Below are 20,932 nucleotides of genomic sequence, written 5' to 3'. Positions count from 1 at the left end.
GAATCACGCAGTAAGATGATGTCGCATCAAAAGAGAAACAAGGGGAAAGTCAAGGTGAAGTACAGTAGAAACTGGGAACTGAGGTGCAATTGACAGGGAAACTCTCCCCATCAGAGGTCTGTAGGATCAAGTCCCAGTGAATCCTAGAGGAGAGAAAGGGGAAAATAAAATAAATAAATCTTTTTTAAAAATAATATGAACTAAATGTGAAGAATAAACTCATGGAGTTAAAACCTACAGTATAGGTTGCTAGGAGATAGGATGAGGACTGAGAAGGAGTACTGATGCTTAATGTATGTAGAGTTTTTAATTAGCTTTATTGTAAAAGTGTGGAAATGGGTAGAGTTGAAGGTAACACATTATTGTAAGTATAACTGATACAGCTGGTTTATAAATGGGATTGTGGCAGGAAGGGGTAGAGTTGGAATGTAAATGTCAACTGAGAGAAACCTAGAGAATAATCTAGGGACTGAGTGACATAGTGAACCTGGTGGTGCTCATGAGGATTGTGGTTAATACTACAAATCAAGAATGTTCTTCTGTAAACTAGAACAAACGTATATCACTGTTTACAAGGTGGTAAAAAATACAGTTAATGTAACATGACTATAGTTAATAGCAGCATTGTAATCCTGCATTAGTGTCAAGGAAGGTACTATATCAGTGCCAAAAGTTAATAATAGGGACTTTCTTCTTTTGGACTAAGGGAAGCATTAAAAAATTTACTCAGGTCATGACTGCACAACTCTATGATGAAAGTGAGAGCCACTGAGTGTACACTTTGAATGGATTGTACAAGGCATGGGACTGTATGACATAGCCATTTGGTTGATGATGGCCTCTGGTTAATAGAACAAATATGAAAGTGTTCTCTCGTGAACTATAACAAATGTACAATACTAACACATGGTGTTAATAATAGGGAGGAGTACGGAAAAAGTATACCAAAGGTAAGCTATGGGGAAGCAGACTTGGCCCAGTGGATAGGGCGTCCGTCTACCACATGGGAGGTCCGCGGTTCAAACCCCGGGCCTCCTTGACCCGTGTGGAGCTGGCCCATGCGCAATGCTGATGTGCGCAAGGAGTGCCCTGCCACACAGGGGTGTCCCCCACGTAGGGGAGCCCCACGCATAAGGAGTGCGCCCCTTAAGGAGAGCCACCCAGTGCAAAAGAAAGTGCAGCCTGCCTGGGAATGGTGCCGCACACACGGAGAGCTGACACAACAAGATGACGCAACAAAAAGAAACACAGAGAAACACAGATTCCCATGCCGCTGACAGCAACAGAAGTGGACAAAAAGAACATGCAGCAAATGGACACAGAGAACAGACAACTGGGGAGGAGGAGGGAAAGGGGAGAGAAATAAATAAATCTTAAAAAAAAAAACAACAACAACAAAGGTAAGCTATGGACCATAACTAGTAGTATTATTTTGATGGTGTTCTTTCATAATCTGTAACAAATGGTCCACAACAACGCAAGATGTTGGTGGAGGGGTGATGTATTGGAATTCTGCATGTTATGCATGATTGTTTTGTAAACTCACAACTTCTCTAATAAAAATAAATAAATCATGTTCAAGTTTATTTGGGCAAAAAACAATTCATAAATTGGATAGTACCAAACCAAATGTGATAAGGAGCTCCTCTGAGGGAGTATGTAGCAAGTGCAGAAGCAAGTGAGGAAATGTTCTGATTGGCTGATGTTAAGTTTCCATCTTACATAGGGGTGTCTTACAACATGGGATAATACAACATTGATTAGTATGGTATGCTTCTCCACTCTCATAAGCTAGGTATTGCTTATATGCATTTCTTTAGGATGCATTCCATTGTTTCATTTTCTCGGAAAGCCCCTGAAGTCAATAGAGTTAGCTTCGAGAAAATCGTTTCTCTGAAAAGGATCCCTCCCAGCAACATCCAATGTAGGGATCATTTTATTTTACTTATCAAAAACTGTATTACTTGGAAAGTGCTTGACAGAACAGAAATAATGAGTGAAGTCATACATGATTTGGGTATAACATAAAAATAATAAGGGGAATAAATACGTATTCAATGTAGTAAGATTGAATCAAAGTAATGTTAGTATTCGTATTTTATAAAAGTTTCTAACCTTGTGGAAAATATTAGTGTTAAGACTTGAGCTCATTTTCCACGTGCACCTTTGAGATTGGGTGTGTGTGATGTGTCAATGAAGAGATCATCTATTATCTATTTTAAGTTAGTCCTTGATTATTGAGACTTTTCCTTAAGCCTCGAAAAGATGGGTAATATTTAAAAAGTAATATTAATGTTAAAGAAGAGTAATGTTTGAATCTTAAAAGGATAAAAAGTAATGAAAATAGAATTTGCTCTCTATATGTAGCTAAGAAAACAGTTAAAATTTGAATGGCATTACCTTTTCCCACTTAACAATCTCATTCTCTCTTACCAAAGTAGACATTTGGGAAATTTCCCTGTAATACTATCATGGAATTTGTTGTAGTACCCATGTAATCCCTGTTTAGTTGCTGTTTGTTCCCGTTTGATTAAAAAAATTTTTTTTCAGGGAAATTATATACTTTTCTGGACCTTATCCTTCAGATTATTCATTTGACAAATGTTTCCTGAGTACTAAGTGTGTTCTAGAAACTGTGCTGGTCACTAGGAACAAAATGGTGAGCAAAGCAGACCCTGTCTTGCTCTTATCAAATAATCACACAGTCCCATGAAGGAGAGGTACAAAGTGGTATAGAAGTTAAGATAGGGGAACATGACCCTGAGGGTCAAGGAAGACTTCTTAGATAACATTCCACTCAAGATCTGAAGAATGAGAAGGAATTAATTAGGTATGTGGTGACGGGGAATTAATTAGTTATGTGGTGAGGGAGTGAGGGCAGGAGGGAGATGTGGGAATAACGTTTTGCCAGAAGGAACAGCATATGCAAAGTGCCTGAATTAGGAGCCAGCATGGCCAGTTCAAAGAACTGAAAGAAGACCTGGAAAGCTGGAGTGGGGAGGATGAAATAAGTGTGGGGAGCTAGGGAATTAGGGACTTAATAATTGAGAGCTTTGTAGGACATGCTAAGGATTGAATGTTTTCTAAGAGCACTGGAAAACCATGGGAGCCTTTAAAGCAGGAAAACATTATCATATTTGTATTTTGGAATGACCACTTTGGATATATTGTGGAGAACAGATTGGAAGGGGGTTAGGTGGGAAACAGCCAGACTAATTAGAAAGTTGACATAATAGTTCAGGCAAGAGATGATCAGAGCTTGGACTAGGGTGACAGTAGTTGAAATTGAAAGAGGAAGGTGGAGGCACCTGGGATCAAGTCCTGGCTCCATCACTTACATAATCTCTCTGGGCCTCTGTTTTCTTTTCTATAAAATAGGACTAATAATAATATCTACCATACAAAATTATTGGGAGGATTAAATGGATGTTTCATCTGTGAGTCTGTAATTATAAGCAGTGTGATTGCAAGAAAATGTGTTTTTAAAGCATCAAAACTGAGCAATTTATGTATATAGAATCTAATAAATTATAAATAAGAGTATCTTTCTACATGTGATAGCCCATGTTACATTTTACATTTTTAAGAACATCAGTAATGCCTGGTTCTTTATTTTGACCTTCTAGGTACCCTTGGACAAGACTGTACAGCACTGCACAAAGCACTGTGGACAGCACTGAGGTGAAAACCTTCCAGGCCCTCGCTCACCGGTGGTGGGATGAGCAAGGAGTATATGCACCTCTTCATTCTATGAATGACCTGAGGGTGCCATTTATTAGGTAACATTCCTCTAAGTCTTTTTCTGTGTATCTCTTTCTAATAGTTTTTTTTATTTTTTTTTCTTTTATTTTATTGACTTTGTAATAATATTACATTAAAAATATATATGTGAGGTCCCATTCAACCCCACCCCCCCACCCCACCTCTCCCCTCCCCCAGCAACACTCCCTCCCATCATCATGACACATCCATTGGATTTGGTAAGTACATCTTTGGGCACCTCTGCACCCCATAGTCAGTGGTCCACATCATGGCCCATACTCTCCCCCATTCCATCCAGTGGGCCCTGTGAGGATATACAATGTCTGGTGATTGCCTCTGAAGCACCATCCAGGGCAGCTCCATGTCCCAAAGACGCCTCCACCTCTCATCTCTTCCTGCCTTTCCCCACACCCATCAGCCACCATGTCCACCCTTCCCAATCCAATGCCACCTCTTCTATGTGGACATTGGATTGGTTGTGTCCATTGCACCTCTATGTCAAGAGGAGGCTCAGATTCCACATGGATGCTGGATGCAATCCTCCCACTTTCAGTCGAAATCACTCTAGGCTCCATGGTGTGGTGGTTGTCCTTCTTCAACTCCATCTCAGCTGAGTGTGGTAAGTCCAATAAAACAGATTGTAGGTGCTGGAGTCTGTTGAGGCTCAGGACCTGGCTATCACACTGTCAGTCCAGAGATTCAAATCCCCTAAACATATCTTAAACCCCAACATTAACTGCACCTCCAGTACATTAGCATGAAAGTCTTATGAAGGGAGATCCCATCTGAGTCCAGATTCCTCACACATAAACACCATTTCCAAAGAGGGGCCATCTGACCTGGTAGTTATCCCTATTGGCCATGACCATAACTCCCATGGGTCTCTTTAGCCCTCAAAGGAACCAATATCTGGGGGTTGTATCTGCTTTATCTGTCTCTCTGACTCTGCTCAGTTGTGCATAAGGGCAATCCTTCTGCCAGCCTCCAGACTCTTTTTTAGAAACTTGTAGCCATATAAACTCATTTCTCCATTCCATTTCCCCCTTATTTTAGGTCAAACAGCATTTTAAAGTCATGTTATTTTATGTAGACAGGGATATTCTGCTGATCCACATTGAACCTTCCGTATAAGGTCATTTTCCAGTTGCATCATCAGTTGGTAGTTGATAGTGGTCCCTCGGTGCCAGGGAGGCTCATCCCCGGGTGTCATGTCCCACGCTGGGGGGAAGGCATTGCACCTACATGCTGAGTTTGGCTTCGAGACTGGCCACATTTGAGTAACATGAAGGCTGACAGGAGGAAATTCCCAGGCACAATGTTGCTCTAGGCCTTGTTCTTATTTTAGGCTTATCAGCTCACAAGCATAGTCATTAGCATCAGGGGCTCACTGTTGAACCCTCACTCCCTCCCGGTCCCCGCCGCTGCAGCTGGGAGACTGTCGCTGCTCCCCTAGGGACCACGACAGAGCACCACTGGCCAGGAACCCAGTACCCCCCCTGCTGTGGTTTTTAATTGTTACCACTATGAGTATATCCAAACATTACCATGCACCCTGGACATATGTTCTGTACAGCTCACTGTCAGCCATATATCACCTGTCAATGGCATCCCATACCAGTATCCCTCCATTGCCATTGTTGAAACACTCTGTGATCCAGAACTCCCCGAAATTTGAAGCCCAATATGATGTCAGGGTCCCTTACTAGGGAATGGCATATAGCGATGGGTTTAAAGGTTAGATAAAGAACACGTGTTTACTTGGAAAAAATTCTACATCCTATCTTTTTCTTTTTTTTTTTTTTTTCCCCCCTAATTATTCAGCTTCTCTTCACAGGAGCCCTAGACCACAGCAATGCATATATATAATGTACAGCACTCCCATACATCCACCACAAAACCTTTTCCCTTCCACAGTGCTACTCTTACACCCTATTCACATCATATTTACTTAACGTGATGTATAGAGTCTGAGACACTAGCTTTCTAACAAGGTGACATCTGTGCTTACATTATGGTGCATACTTTAGGATACAGTTTTTTACATTCTTAGTTATCCTATGTTTTACATTATGGTTTACATTATCAGTCTGTTATCTCCTATATGTTATGGTGTAATATTACATGTTTTATATCCATCCTTGTGTACTCTCAAGAAACTCCTCTCTTACCCCCCATTTACCTTGGTTCCACACATTTAACGTCCATTTTCCCCTTCCACCTTGGTGCCCACAGTGACAGCCAACCTCCGTTTCCTGAGTAGCCACTTCCAGATATAGATGGAATAGTGTTCAGGGCCTAACTTGCTCAACTGCCCCAATGCCCTGGGAGCCACCCTTTCTCTCGAGGGATACAGTTCCCTCTATTTGATGGCATTAGTCCTCCCCAGGATGTGGGTCCACCCCCACTCTCACTACTTGGGTTTCTACCCCATGGTGTCACCCACTCTGGCAGAATGAGCATTTAGACATTCCCCAGGAGCCCGTCCTGCATCAGACCCTCCCCTCCGAGCATTCTAAACAGGTAACCCTCTTTATTATATTTTGATATGATTTTCTCGGCATTTTACTCTCCACCAACACCTGACACTCTCCTGTGTTCGTATGCTACCCCTCCCTCCCCCCACTTTTGGGCAATGTTACCCATCCGTCCCTCCCCAGCCACCCTCAAACCCGCAAAGCCCCAACCAAAGGCAACCTCTTGCCCCCCTTTTATCTCTTCTTTGTGTTCATACTTACCACCATCTCATCTTAAATTCCACCCCTGCAGACATCGGCTCACATCCTTCCTCCACCCTCCAATTTCCTGTAAGCCTATCGTTCAGTCTCTTGCTATCTAGGGCAGCTTGGTTATTTCATATCATTGAGGTCATGTAGTATTTGTCCTTCAATGTCTGGGTTGCTTCACTCAACATAAGGTTCTCAAGATTCATCCATGTTATCACATGTGTTTGTAGTGTGTTTGTTCTTACAGCCGAGTAGTATTCCATTGTGTGTATATACCACATTTTATTGATCCACTCATCTGTTGATGGGCATTTGGGTTGATTCCAACTTTTGGCAATAGTGAACAATGCTGCTATGAACATTGGTGTACATATATCGGTTTGTGTCCCTGCCTTCAGTTCTGCTGGGTATATACCCAGCAGTGGTATTGCTGGGTCATATGGCAAATCTATGGCTAGTTTTTTGAGAAACCGCCATACTGTCCTCCAGAACGGTTGGATCCTTCTGCATTCCCACCAGCAGTGGATGAGTGTTCCCCTTCCTTCACATCCTCTCCAGCACTTGTATTCTTCTGTTTTTTTCATTGCTGCCAATCTTATGGGTGTAAGATGGTATCTCATTGTAGTTTTGATTTGCATTTCCCTGATAGCTAGAGATTTGGAACATTTTTTCATGTGCTTTTTTGCCATTTGTATTTCTTCTTTGGAGAAGTGTCTGTTTAAGTCTTTTCCCCATTTTTTAAATGGGTTGTTTATCTTTTTATTTTCAAGATATAGGAGTTCTTTATATATGCAAGTTATAAGTTTCTTATCAGATATATGATTGCCAAATATTTTCTCCCACTGTGTGGGCTCCCTTTTTACTTTCTTGACAAACTCCTTTGAGGTGCAGAAGGCTTTAATTTTGAGAAAGTCCCATTTATCTATTAGTTCTTTTGCTGCTCGTGCTTTTGGTGAGATATTCATAAATCCATTTCCTATTACAAGGTCCTGTAGATGTTTCCCTACACTGCTTTCTAAGGTTTTTATGGTCTTGGCTCTTATATTTAGGTCTTTGATCCATCTTGAGTTGATCTTTGTATAAGGTGTGAGATGGTAATCTTCTTTCATTCTTCTACATATGGCTATCCAGTTCTCCAGACACCATTTGTTGAATAGGCCACTCTCTCCCAGTTGAGAGGGTTTGGTGGCTTTATCGAATATTATGTGGCTGTATATGTGAGGTTCTATATCAGAGCTTTCAATTCGATTCCATTGGTCTATGTGTCTCTCCTTATGCCAATACCATGCTGTTTTCACCACCGTAGCTTTGTAGTATGTTTTGAAGTCAGGTAGTGTGATTCCTCCAATTTCGTTTTTCTTTTTCAGTATGTCTTTGGCTATTCGGAGTCTCTTTCCTTTCCAAATAAATTTCATAGTTAGTTTTTCTAGTTCCTTAAAGAAGGCTGCGTTGATTTTTATTGGGATTGCATTGAATGTGTAGATCAGTTTTGGTAGGATAGACATCTTAATAATGTTCAGTCTTCCTATCCATGAACAAGGAATAGTCTTCCATTTATTCAGGTCTTCTTTGATTTCCTTGAACAATCTTGTATAGTTCTCGGTGTATAAGTTCTTTACCTCTTTAGTTGAATTTATTCCTAAGTATTTGATTTTTTTATTTACTATTGTGAATGGTATTTGTTTCTTGATTTCCTCCTGCTCTTGCTCATTATTGGTGTACAGAAATGCTACTGATTTTTGCGCATTGATCTTATAACCTGCGACTTTACTAAACTCATTTATGAGTTCTAGAATCATCATTGTAGATCTCTCAGGGTTTTCTATGTATAGGATCATGTCATCTGCAAATAATGAAATTCTGACTTCTTCCTTTCCAATTTGAATGCCTTTTATTTCTGGTTCTTGCCTCAGTGCTCGAGCAAGTACTTCTAAGACAATGTTAAATAGGAGCGGAGACAGTGGGCATCCTTGTCTTGTGCCTGAGTTTAGAGGGAAGGAGTCTAGGATTTCTCCATTGTAAACAATATTGGCTTTAGGTTTTTCATATATACTCTTTATCATGTTCAAAAAATTTCCTTGTATTCCAATCTTTTGGAGTGTTTTTATCAAGAAAGGGTGCTGTATTTTGTCAAATGCTTTTTCTGCATCAATAGATATAATCATGTGATTTTTTTCCTTCAATCTGTTTATATGGTGTATTACGTTGATTGATTTTCTTATGTTGAACCATCCTTGCATACCTGGGATGAATCCCACTTGGTCGTGGTGTATAATACGTTTAATGTGTTGTTGAATACGATTAGCAAGTATTTTGTTAAGTATTTTTGCGTCTAGGTTCATTAGAGAAATTGGTCTGTAATTTTCCTTTCTTCTAATAGTTTTTTTGAATATTTTTCTCTTGGTTTATACCTAGGTTCAAAATGCTGCCTTTTAATTTTGCTTTGGAAATTAAGGAGCTTCTCTTCAATGTCCTCTGTTTGAAACCATTACATTTTTTTTTATGACATTACCCATTCCTAGGCTGCTTTCATAAATTAACTTGAAGCATTTTTGGATGGTATCAGGCTAATTAGAACTCAGTCCTTGTGAAAGGAGACAGGCCCTGTGGCATCAAAATCATTTTCTAGAGACTGATCTCAGTGGCATCTTTGACTTTTAGGCAATCCTGGTTAAAGGGAATACTGCTGATACAGTTCTATTCAACAAATATTTATTGAGAAATTACCTTGTGTAGAACTTAGGGGCTAGATTCTATAAGGCTACTAAGATGAATTAACATAGTCCATATACTTCAGGAACTTACAGTTGGCTGTGGGAGAAAGGGGCAAGGGTTTATCATATATTAAGAGATTGCTCAATTGTTTTTTTCCCGTTCTTTTGTTCATCACACATTTTTAAGCAGCCCATATGGACAAGCTGCTGTAACAGACGCTGAGAATATCAAACTCAGGCTCTGGCCTCAAGGAACTTCCTGATTAGTTTATGTTGGCACATCCAAAACCAGTGCAAAAAAAAAGGAAAATATTGGCACCTCTTTATTACCACTGAATCGGTGGATTACTAAAACACCAAGGTATGGGAAACGGACTTTGGCCCAGTGGTTAGGGCGTCTGTCTACCATATGGGAGGTCCGCAGTTCAAACCCCGGGCCTCCTTGACCCATGTGGAGCTGGCTATGCGCAGTGCTGATGCGCGCAAGGAGTGCCTTGCCACACAAGGGTGTCCCCCGCGTGGGGGGGCCCCACGCGCAAGGAGTGCGCCCGTGAGGAAAGCCGCCCAGCGTGAAAGAAAGAGCAGCCTGCCCAGGAATGGCGCCGCCCACACTTCCCGTGCCGCTGACGACAACAGAGGCAGACAAAGAAACAAGACGCAGCAAAATAGACACCGAGAACAGACAACCGGGGCGGGGGGGGGGGGGGGGGGGGTGGGATTAAATAAATAAATAAAAATCTTTAAAAAAAAAAAAAACACCAAGGCAGAGAAAAACATTAATGTCATTCTGGTAAGTTAGATCAGTGATCTCAAAAAACGTGGGTGCTAGGCAGCAGCATCAGTATCACCTGAAACCTCCTAGAAATGCAGGTTCTCATGTTTCATCCTGGACTTCCTGAGTTAGCAACTCTGGGACTTCTTCAATCTGTGTATTAACAGATGGTCCCAGTGATTCTCGTGCACATTCAAGTTTGAGAACTACTTTCTTCACACACTGTAACATCTTTATTTAGACATAGCAGTAAAACAGATTAGGCAGGGTATTTTGGGCAATGGTTATAAGTTTAGATTTTATTCCATGCCTAATTGGAAGCCACTGAGTGGAGTGACATGATCACCATTATAATATAAAAGAGCTATTTTGGCTACTGTGTGAAAAATGGATTGGACTTTTATTGAAGTGAGTCCTTTTTGTATAACATTCTGAACTGATCTACTTACCCACTGTGCAGGTTCTTCTCAGAATCCAATTAATTTTAATAGCAATAAAAGGTATACTAAGATAATTCTCATATATATGTATTGATTTTAATGTAAGTATAATTAAGATACATGTAGTCTTGAGAAGTGGACTTGGCCCAATGGATAGGGCGTCCACCTACCACATGGGAGGTCCGCGGTTCAAACCCGGGCCTCCTTAACCCATGTGGAGCTGGCCCATGCGCAGTACTAATGCACACAAGGAGTGCCGTGCCACGCAGGGGTATCCCCGCATAGGGGAACCCTATGCGTAAGGAGTATGCCCTGTAAGGAGAGCCGCCCAGTGCGAAAGAAAGTGCAGCCTGCCCAAGAACGGCGCCGCTCACGCGGACAGCTGACAACAAGATGATGCAACAAAAAGAAACACAGATTCCTGGTGCTGCTGATAAGGATAGAAGCAGTCACAGAAGAATACACAGCGAATGGACACAGAGAGCAGACAACTGGGAGGGGGAGGGAGAATAAATAAAAAATAAATCTTTAAAAAAAAAAAGGGGAAGCGGACTTGGCCCAGTGGTTAGAGCGTCCATCTACCACATGGGAGCTCCGTGGTTCAAACCCTGGGCCTCCTTGACCTGTTTGGAGCTGGCACATGTGCAGTGCTGATGCGCGCAAGGAGTGCAGTGCTGTTGCGGGCAATAGGGGAGCCCCATGCGCAAGGAGCGTGTCCCATAAGGAGAGCCGCCCAGCACAAAAGAAAGTGCAGCCTGCCCAAGAATGGTGCTGCACACACGGAGAACTGACACACAAGATGATGCAACAAAAAGAAACACAGATTCCCGTGCCGCTGACAACAACAGAAGCGGACAAAGAAAAAGACGCAGTGAATAGACACAGAGAACAGACAACTGGGGCGGTGGGGTTGGGGGGGAAGGGGAGAGAAATAAATAAACAAATCTTAAAAAAAAAAGATACATGTAGTCTAATTTACACTTTTCTTTCTTGGTACTGGGACTGGGGATTGAATCCAGGACCTCATATGTGGGATCCTGAGCCACATTGGCTCCTGAGTTGGTTTTTTCATTTGTTTGCTTGTTATTTTTTTCTGTTTTTAGGAGGCACCAAGAACTAAACCCAGGACCTCCCATGTGGGAAGCGGGCACTCAACCGCTTGAGCCACATCCACTCCCTATACTCTAATTTAAAAGTTTAGTTTGTATTAATAATATGATTAAGTGTATGCCTACCTATGTGTATGTATGTGTGTGTACACATGTGTGCATGTCTGTAAGTCTTTGTAGTAAAGTATTACCATGATTATCTTAGAATTAAGTTTGCTGGATTTGGGTGTCAGTTTATATGATCATACATGAAGAGACCATTAATTTAGAAAATTAAAATAGATTCAAAGAAAAGAAAAAAAGAGATTCAGTTTAGAAAATAATATAGATAAATCCTGAAACTAAAGGTTTTCCATCTGCTTCTTCTAAGCCCTGTAAAATAATAACCCATTTGTTGCAGACATGGAATGGACCTAGCAAGTGGTGACAGCATGGATAGCAGTCTCAGGTGTCATGCTATCTCAAGCAAATAAAATTAGGTTAATCCACACTAGTGTATTAGTCAGCCAAAGAGGTGCTGATGCAAAATACCAGAAATTGGTTGGTTTTTATAAAGGGTGTTTATTTGGGGTAGGAGCTTACAGATACCAGGCCATAAAGCATCAGTTACTTCCCTCACCAAAGTCTGTTTCCACATGTTGGAGCAAGATGGCTGCTGACAGCTGTGAGGGTTCAGGCTTCCTGGTTTCCTCTGGCTCAGCAACTCTGTTTTCTCCAAAGGTCAGCTGTAGACTGTGAGGCTCTCTAGGCTTTGCCTGGATCCACAAGGTCAGCTGTAGACTACCAGGCAAATGGCTCTGTCTCTTCCCCCCAGGCTCCAGTTTAAGACTTCAGCGTCAAACTCTTAACATCAAAACTCCCATCATTAAGAACCCTCAACTCTGTCCTTTGCCATGCCTTTTATCTGACCCTAATGACATGACCAAATCAAAGCCCTAATCATAACTCAGTCACACCCATGTACAGACCAGATTACAAACATAATCCAATATCTATTTTTGGAATTCATAACCATATAAAACTGCTACAACTAGCTTATTTTAAAAGTTCTTCTTTAGATTATCACTAAAGTAGTAATTAAATCATAATTACTACTAGATTATTTCTGTTTTACTTTATACCTCCTACTTTTGATTATTAAAAATGTTTTATAAATTGAATCCAATAAGTAATGTAGTGCTATAAATAAAAAATCCATTTATTCAAAATCCAAAAAATATAAATAATCCAGTTAAAAAGGAAGTTTGAAATTGCCTCAAAAAGCACATACCTTTACGACTTTCCATTAACAAAATTAATCATTTGTCTTTATATGTTTTGAATTTTTTTAAAAAGAGACAATGTTTTGAAAACAGTTGCTAATCACCAGCCAGGAAAACCGTTGTCTGGGATGAAGATTCTTGATGTTGGCTGTGGTGGTGGATTGCTAACTGAAGTAAGAAACTAATTTATAACTTTCTTACCATTTTTAAGTGGGGAAGAAAAATTGAGAGGGGGAGGGTTTATGCCTCATTTATCCTTTCAACAAATAATATTTTGCATTAAAAAGAAATGCATACTGTTTTTTAAACTTTTTATGATTATAAAAGTAATACATCTTTTTTTAATCTAAAATTTTTGGAAAGGTGAAGTGGAGGACTTCTAAAATTTTTATAAAAATGAGATATCAGGCGTTCAAATATCAATCTCTAGCTTTGAAAATTCTGTGATCTCTTCTGTCTTAAGAGATGAGACAATTTCCATTTGTGTAAATGCAATTATAGGCTGTCCTTTTGCACTTGTTGCGATAACAAAAGTTAATAGACTTTTGCCTCCTTGTGCGGCTTTTTCCTTGGGTGCTTTAGAGTACTTGGAAGAGTAGCCATTCTTACTATGAAGAGTATTTGCTTGGTAGTAAATTTATGTCCTGCAGCTCTATTTTGCATTCCTCTGTTAACACAAATAACTTCCTTTCAGTGCTGCATCATAATCTAATCTTTGAAAGATATTTTAAGCAAATGTAAGTTAAAATTGGGTGGGATGTGGTACTGTCCAGGTCCATAACTCAACCAAGTTAACAGTGAGGCCAACAAAGGCCTTTTATGCACAGCTAAGTTCCCATGTGCACAGGCAGCATGTTCATCAGCTGGCAGTGGGCTAGTTTCTTTTGACATCAGTTTTAAGAGATGTTCCAAATTTCAGGAAAGTTTGCATATGTGAAAATACATCCCTTACAATTAAGAATATGTGGTGTATCAAATCGTAAGTAAATATACTTTCTGTGCTCTTCAATCTGCTCAGTGTACTATTGCAGATTTTATTTCTTTAGAATTTAAAAAATATTGATTTGTACTTTAGTTTATTGACTGACTTCTGTTGTTTAATAGAAATATCATAAATTTTGATCAAAATTAAATCTGTGTTTAAAAACTTGATCATGTCATGGGAAGTGACTGAATTTAACACGTGAAAGAATTAGCTAAGAAAAAAAACTATTGAGAAAAAAGCTGTTTTTTAGAAAAGTTCTCAGAAATTGATTACTGGTTTTACACTGGTGTATTACATTTATTATACTTTAAATATGTCAATACTGTACCATATGCATATAAATGCACCTAGAGAATATAGATAATTTTTTTTCACTGTTCTCAAGAGGTTCTTGATTACTTTTTTGTTGTTTTCCTTTTAAGCTTTTTTATTATGGAAAATTTCAAATGTATACAAATTAGAGAACCTGGTATGAGGAACTCTCATTAACCATAAACCATCTCCAATAATTATTACCTCATGGCTATTATTACTTCATTTTTGATAAGCTATTTATTGCTAACATGTGTTCTGTTTTCTTCCTGAGGGTAACAGGTTTTTTTTGTTGTTTGTTGGTTTGTTTTATGCCATTAGCCTCTAGGGCGGCTTGGGGCCTCAGTTACTGGAATTGATCCTGTGGATGAGAACATTAAAACAGCAAAGAGTCATAAATCATTTGATCCAGTCCTGGATTCGAGAATAGAGTACAGAGTGTGTTCCCTGGAAGAGATTACAGAAGAGGCCAAAGAAATATTTGATGCTGTCGTAGCTTCCGAAGTTGTAGAACATGTGATTAATGTAGAAACATTTATACAGTGCTGCTATCAAGTGTTAAAAGTAAGATTTATGGAGTTTACTGGTTTGTTTTTAATTTTGTGTGTATGTGTCCATAATATTTTAGCAGTTCAGCAGGCAAGGTATTAGAGAGAAGAACAGAAAAGACAGTATCTCTGCTGGAGATTACTTTTGCCCACAGGCTTCATACTCTCAGTTTAACCCTCAAAACTGGTGTATTAGTCAGCCAAAGGGGTGCTGATGCAAAATACCAGAAATTGGTTGGTTTTTATAAAGGGTATTTGGGATAGGAACTTACCAATACCAGACCTTAAAGCATAAGTTACTTCCCTCACCAAAGTCTATTTCCACATGTTGGAGCAAGATGGCTGCTGACAGCTGTGAGGGTTCAGGCTTCCTGGTTTCCTCTGGCTCAGCTCCTCTGTTTTCTCCAAAGGTCAGCTGTAGACTGTGAGGCTCTCTAGGCTTTGCCTGGATCCACAAGGTCAGCTGTAGACTCTCAGGCTCTGTCTCTCCCTGGGGCTCCAGCTTCAGCATCAAACTCCAAAATCAAATCAAAACTCCAACATTAAAAGCCCCCAACTTAATTTTTTGCCATGCCTTTTATCTTGTGCCTTTTACTGGCACAAGAGGTTTACATCATTACTTAATCAAGTAAACCTATGAATCCAGTATACTCTAATATGTCCAGAGGAGAAGATCAGTTTACAAACATAATCCAATATTTCTTTTTGGAATTCATCGGTAGTATCAAACTGTTGTAACAGGTATCTTCTTTTCTCTTTTTTTTTTTTAATACTGGTATCTTGATGGCTATTATTGGTGTCTTGATGCCCAGGAATACTGGGAAATGTTAGTGCTAAAAACGTTTGAAAGCTATACATTTATAACAATATTTCCTCATTGCCTCATTGGTAGAGTCTGGATTAAACAACTAATAAACATTGAGTGAAATTTACCAAGAAATTGATTTAAATTAATATTTAAAAATCAATAAAACAATTATTCACATAAATTTATTTAACAAATTGTATTTGTTTAGTTACTCTGTATATAACATATGTATAACAGTTTCCAGCCTATAAAAGAATACTTTGCACATATAATCTCATCTGATCTATCTACAGTCAGGTGAGAAAGGTAAGGCAGGCATTGTTACTGCTTCCTTAGACTGTTGAGGACTCAGGATTTGAGAGATAGCAAAAGGTTACTGGGCCAGTAAGTAGGATTAAAGACTAGATCTTTTGATTCTAAGTTCAGTTTTTTCCATTACATAATTATGTTTGTATAATTTGCCATTAACTTAGTCCTCTGAGTATTGTTCCAAATTTTCTTTTAATAAATATCCATAAAGTATTATTATTATATTAACTCACTTGTTTATATATATAAACATGCTCTTGCATGACCCTGAGAGTGAGTGCCTCCTTAAATTTTGTGCCCTAGAAACCTCACTTGCCTTACCCTAGTCCCTACTATGGACATAACTGGGTAAATTTCTCAAAACTAAGAAATTAACATTGGCATTATATTATTAACTACACTACAGGTCTTATTAAATTCTGTTAGTTTTTCCACTTATGTTACAGGATTCAGTCCAAGATCCCACATTGCACTGGGTTACCATTTCTCCTTAGTCTCCTCCAATTTGCGACAGTTTCTCGATGTTTTCTCTTAGAGTTTTTTTAAGCCTATCTCCTATTTTCCAAGTAAATCTCCTTAGTTATTAATGTTTGTGTTATGTTTCAGAGTCAGTAGTTATGAATGGAGGTTCTTTCACAATATGAGCAAGGCTGGCATTGACTTTAAAGCTCATTTTTGTTTCAATAGAAACCCTGTTTTTTAACTGAATGACCACTGTTTGCCACCACTTCCTTAGAAGAATGTAGATTATATATTCATAAATTATTTTTAATAATGTTTTAAAGAGAAAAGTCACAATGTGTGGTGATGTAGTATGATAGTTCAGTTTTTAATTTAGGGGCACATTCCAATATTTCAGAGCCTCTTTTTTCTTTTTTTCCAAGATTTATTTTACCTATTTATTTCTCCCCACCCCCTGGTTGTTTGCACTTGCCATGTGCTGTGTCTTTAGGAAGCACTGGGAACTGAACCCAGGACCTCTGATGTGGGAGGGAGGTGCCTAATCCCTTGAGCCAGCTCCTTCCCTGCTTTGTTGTCTCTCTCATTATGTTTTTCTTCTTATTGTGTCATCTTATTGTGTCAGCAACCCGTGCCCGCCCATCACACCAGCTTGTTGTCTTCTTTAGGAGGCACTGGGAATCGAACCATGGACGACCTCCCCATGTGGTTGGTGGGAGCTCAGTCACCTATGCCACACCCGCTTTCCTTGTCTTTTTTATTTTGGTGTAAAGTGATGTTGAGACATCTCTTTCTCACTCACTCCCTCTCTGTATACCTAAGCATGTAGTAATATGATTATTTTGGAGAGAATCTTTGGCATTTTCTCCCCATCAGGCTAGTAAGAATGTATAGAAGGGGAGGGGACATTAATATCCTTGCCATTTCTGGGAATAAATATAAGAAACACCATAAATACAGTAATTTAAAAATTACAAACTATAAACAATCCCATAAATGGTTTGCATTCATCTAAGGGCTTATCTTGATCTGGTGATACTCTTCATACACATGAGAGCAAAACAAAACAAAGCAAAACCTTCAAACATAGTCATTAATGTTTTTTGTCAGGAAATACTTTGTGTTCCCCTGCACAAGATGTATGACTTTATGCTGTACCAAAAAGTTAGGCAGACACAGCATTGCCCTGAGGCTTATGATCCAGAGAAAAGAGTGTTGACATATGCTCAAATGTAAATGTGGCCCTGTAACAAAGTAGAATATCATATCTCATTTCTATGTTCATATTATGAAAATTTTGACATATGTAAAAGAATATATGTAATACAAATGTCAGTCACAGCCATGTCTGATTTTAAGAGTTGTGAAGCGCTGTTACACAAGCTTAGTGAGTGCATCTGTGACCGCTTTTTTTTTTTTAAAGACTTATTTTTATTTATTTATTCCTCCCCCTAGTTATTTGCACTCGCTGTCTGCTCTCTGTGTCTGCTTGTCTTTTCTTCAGGAGGCACTGGGAACCAAATTTGGGACCTCCCATGTGGGAGAAAGGCTCCCAGTCACTTGAGCTACCTCAGCTCCCTGCTTTGTTGTATCTCTCATTGTATTTCCTCTTTGTGTCTCCTCGTCGCGGCAGCTCCCTGTGCCTGCACTTTGCACCAGGTTGTCTTCTCCGGAGGTACCGGAAACTGAGTCCAGGACCTCCCATATGGTAGGCAGGAGCACAATTGCTTGAGCCATATCTGCTTCCTGAGGACTGCTTTTAATGATGAATTTCCCAAGCCAAAAAAATACTATTTTATTAAATTATACTTATGTATCTTAGCTGCACTTAAATTACTTGGAAGGAAGAAGGGGTGAGGCAGAAGTCAAGACTCCACCTAACTGATACTCCTGACCTTTTAAATTTCACTTCTTTCTATATTTTTTAGCCTGGTGGTTCTTTATTCATTACTACAATCAACAAAACACAACTGTCCTATGCCTTAGGAATTGTTTTTGCAGAGCAAATTGCAGGTTTTGTACAGAAAGGTACTCATACATGGGAGAAGTTTGTTTCACCTGAAAAGCTAGAGAGTATTCTGGAATCAAGTAAGTATTAAAAATTTTTCAATATTCAAGGCACCCAATCTTTTAATGCAACTGAAATTCTTAATTATACATCCTGGCTCTTAATTAAATAGCCAGTTTGTGTGTGTGTGTGTGTGTGTGTGTGTGTGTGTTTCATTTCCTGAACTAGGAACTTGAAGTGAGGGTTAAGTATTAGATACCACTTCTCTCTCACCTGTGGCAGCTATCCCAGGACCAACCCAATAATAGGTAGTCATTGCATATTTTTTGGCTCATTGTCCTCACTTGTTTAAGGATGAGGTACAAATGTCTATTACTTTTTTTTTTTTAAGATTTATTTATTTCTCTCCCCCCGCCCCAGTTGTCTGTTCTATTTGCTGCGTCTTCTTTGTCCGCTTCTGTTTTTGTCAGCGGCACAGGAATCTGTGTTTCTTTTTGTTGCGTCATCTTGTTGTGTCAGCTCTCCGCGTGTGCGGGGTCATTCTTAGGCAGGCTGCACTTCCTTTTGCACTGGGTGGCTCTCCTTACGGGGTGCACTCCTTGTGCGTGGGGCTCCCCTATGCGGAGGATACCCCTGCATGGCAGGGCACTCCTTGCGTGCATCAGCACTGCACATGGGCCAGCTCCACATGGGTCAAGGAGGCCCGAGGTTTGAACCGCGGACCTCCCATGTGGTAGACGGAAGCCCTAACCACTGGACCAAGTCCGCCGCCTCTGTATATTACTTATATACCCTCAGTTTGCCAAGTGAAATCCTGCTTGGATCTACTTTTCTTACATATTGTTTTTTGATTCCCTTCCCTTTAAGATATATTTTGAACTTCCTTATCACTTGTTATATATTTTATATAATTTACAGCGTGCCTTATATTATAGTTATTTTGGTGTTTTCTTAACCTCCTTCTAACCTGTGATGTCTTTGAAAGCAAGAGACTGTGTCTCCTTTTTTTTTTTTTTTTTTTTTTTAAGATTTATTTATTTATTTAATTTCCCCCCCTCCCCTGGATGTCTGTTCTTGGTGTCTATTTGCTGCATCTTGTTTCTTTGTCCGCTTCTGTTGTCGTCAGCGGCAGGGGAAGTGTGGGCGGTGCCATTCCTGGGCAGGCTGCTCTTTCTTTTCACGCTGGGCGGCTCTCCTCACGGGCGCACTCCTTGCGCATGGGGCTCCCCCACGCGGGGACACCCTTGCGTGGCACGGCACTCCTTGCGCGCATCAGCACTGCGCATGGCCAGCTCCACACGGGTCAAGGAGGCCCGGGGTTTGAACCGCGGACCTCCCATATGGTAGACGGACGCCCTAACCACTGGGCCAAAGTCCGTTTTCCCATGTGTCTCCTTTTTGTATTCCCTTCATTACCTAGCTCTGTGCTTTACTCAAAGCACTTGATTTATGTGTTGAATTCTTGTGAAGTATCAATTATTTGGTATTTGGTGTTCCTGTTGAGTACTTAGATTCATATATTTGTTATGCATTTTAGTCATATAACAGTGTATCAATAAACTTGATTTTATTTTGAATATTATCAGTCTATAGCAATGTAGTAATTTTTAAAGATCTCTGCAACTAATCTTGTTGAAAATTGAGTAGAAAAAAATATATTTTAAAGGTGCTTTGTAGGAAAACTCATTTGTTGGCAAGAGTTTTCTAATGACAGCTAACATTTATTAAGTGATTACCAAATGCCAAGCACTGTGCTAAGTACTTTACACACATCATTTCATTTAATTCTAATAATAGTATAAGGTGTTTTATACATGTGAGGAAACAGAGATTCAGAAAGGTTAAGGGATTTGCAATGGTCACTAGCTAGTAAGTGGCAGAGCTGGGATTTGAACCCAGGCAGTACAGCAGAGTCCGTATTCTACTCTGCACATCTATATCAGCACATGTTACAAAGTAGTTTGACCCATGAAGTTAAGAATCCTTTTTTAATATGGAGAGCTGCATAAAATACTTGGCACTGGGAAGGTAAATATTTATTAAATCCACTGTGATGTGTTTTTTTTTCAGATGGTCTGTCAGTTCAAACTGTGGTAGGAATGCTCTACAACCCTCTCTCAGGCTACTGGCATTGGACTGAAAATACCAGCATGAACTATGCAGCTCATGCAGTCAAACCCAAGGTGCAGGAACCTCCAGTGCTTACAGAGTATGTTCCAAAGGGGGAGACCAAAGAGTGCTGAGCTAAAGCTCCCACAAGCCCAGATGCACATGAAGAACTGAGGAAATGATTTCTGAAGACTGTAGTAATATGGCTTGAAAATTTGATGTTTAAAAATACAAAAAATATACGTAATTTATATTTTGAGAGGGAGAATCATAGGAAAAGAAGATCAATAAAAAGGGCTTGAACAATAAAAAAAGCTTTGGACAAAAGTTTTTGTTGTTTACACCTAATTGCTACTTTCAAGGGATTATTCTATGCTTAAAAAATTTTGCCAAGCTATTGTGTAATATAGGAGTTTATGTTCCTTAGCCTTTGGTATAAAAATAGGGTATGCATATTTTAATTTTACAGATTACATATATCTTTTCCAGCATGTATTCACATACATATATGCTGTGATGGGCTTTAGTTTAAAGGAATTCATATCCATATTATTTGGTTTAGTTGAAGGCAGTCATGTTTCTGACTAATGAAAACCAAATATAGTGCTTTTT

At 39.6% G+C, this 20,932-nt stretch overlaps 1 protein-coding gene across 6 annotated transcripts in view; it reads left to right on the top strand.

The window, feature by feature from the left end:
• Positions 1–20,647, top strand: part of COQ3 (coenzyme Q3, methyltransferase) — a 54,244-nt gene extending 33,597 nt beyond the window's left edge. For all 6 annotated transcript variants that reach the window (XM_004485080.5, XM_058307178.2, XM_071218606.1 and 3 more), the window contains 5 exons: positions 3,627–3,779; positions 12,856–12,955; positions 14,401–14,643; positions 18,132–18,291; positions 20,282–20,647. In XM_004485080.5, the coding sequence (XP_004485137.2) occupies positions 3,627–3,779; positions 12,856–12,955; positions 14,401–14,643; positions 18,132–18,291; positions 20,282–20,454 (829 nt within the window). In that variant the 3' untranslated portion in view covers positions 20,455–20,647. The remainder of the gene's footprint in view (positions 1–3,626; positions 3,780–12,855; positions 12,956–14,400; positions 14,644–18,131; positions 18,292–20,281) is intronic.
• Positions 20,648–20,932: the final 285 nt, after the last annotated feature.

The sequence above is a fragment of the Dasypus novemcinctus genome, chromosome 11 (assembly GCF_030445035.2).
Source record: "Dasypus novemcinctus isolate mDasNov1 chromosome 11, mDasNov1.1.hap2, whole genome shotgun sequence".
NCBI lineage: Eukaryota > Metazoa > Chordata > Mammalia > Cingulata > Dasypodidae > Dasypus > Dasypus novemcinctus.
The sequence above is the reverse complement of the archived record's forward strand: the minus strand, read 5'-3'. Positions and strand labels throughout refer to the sequence as shown.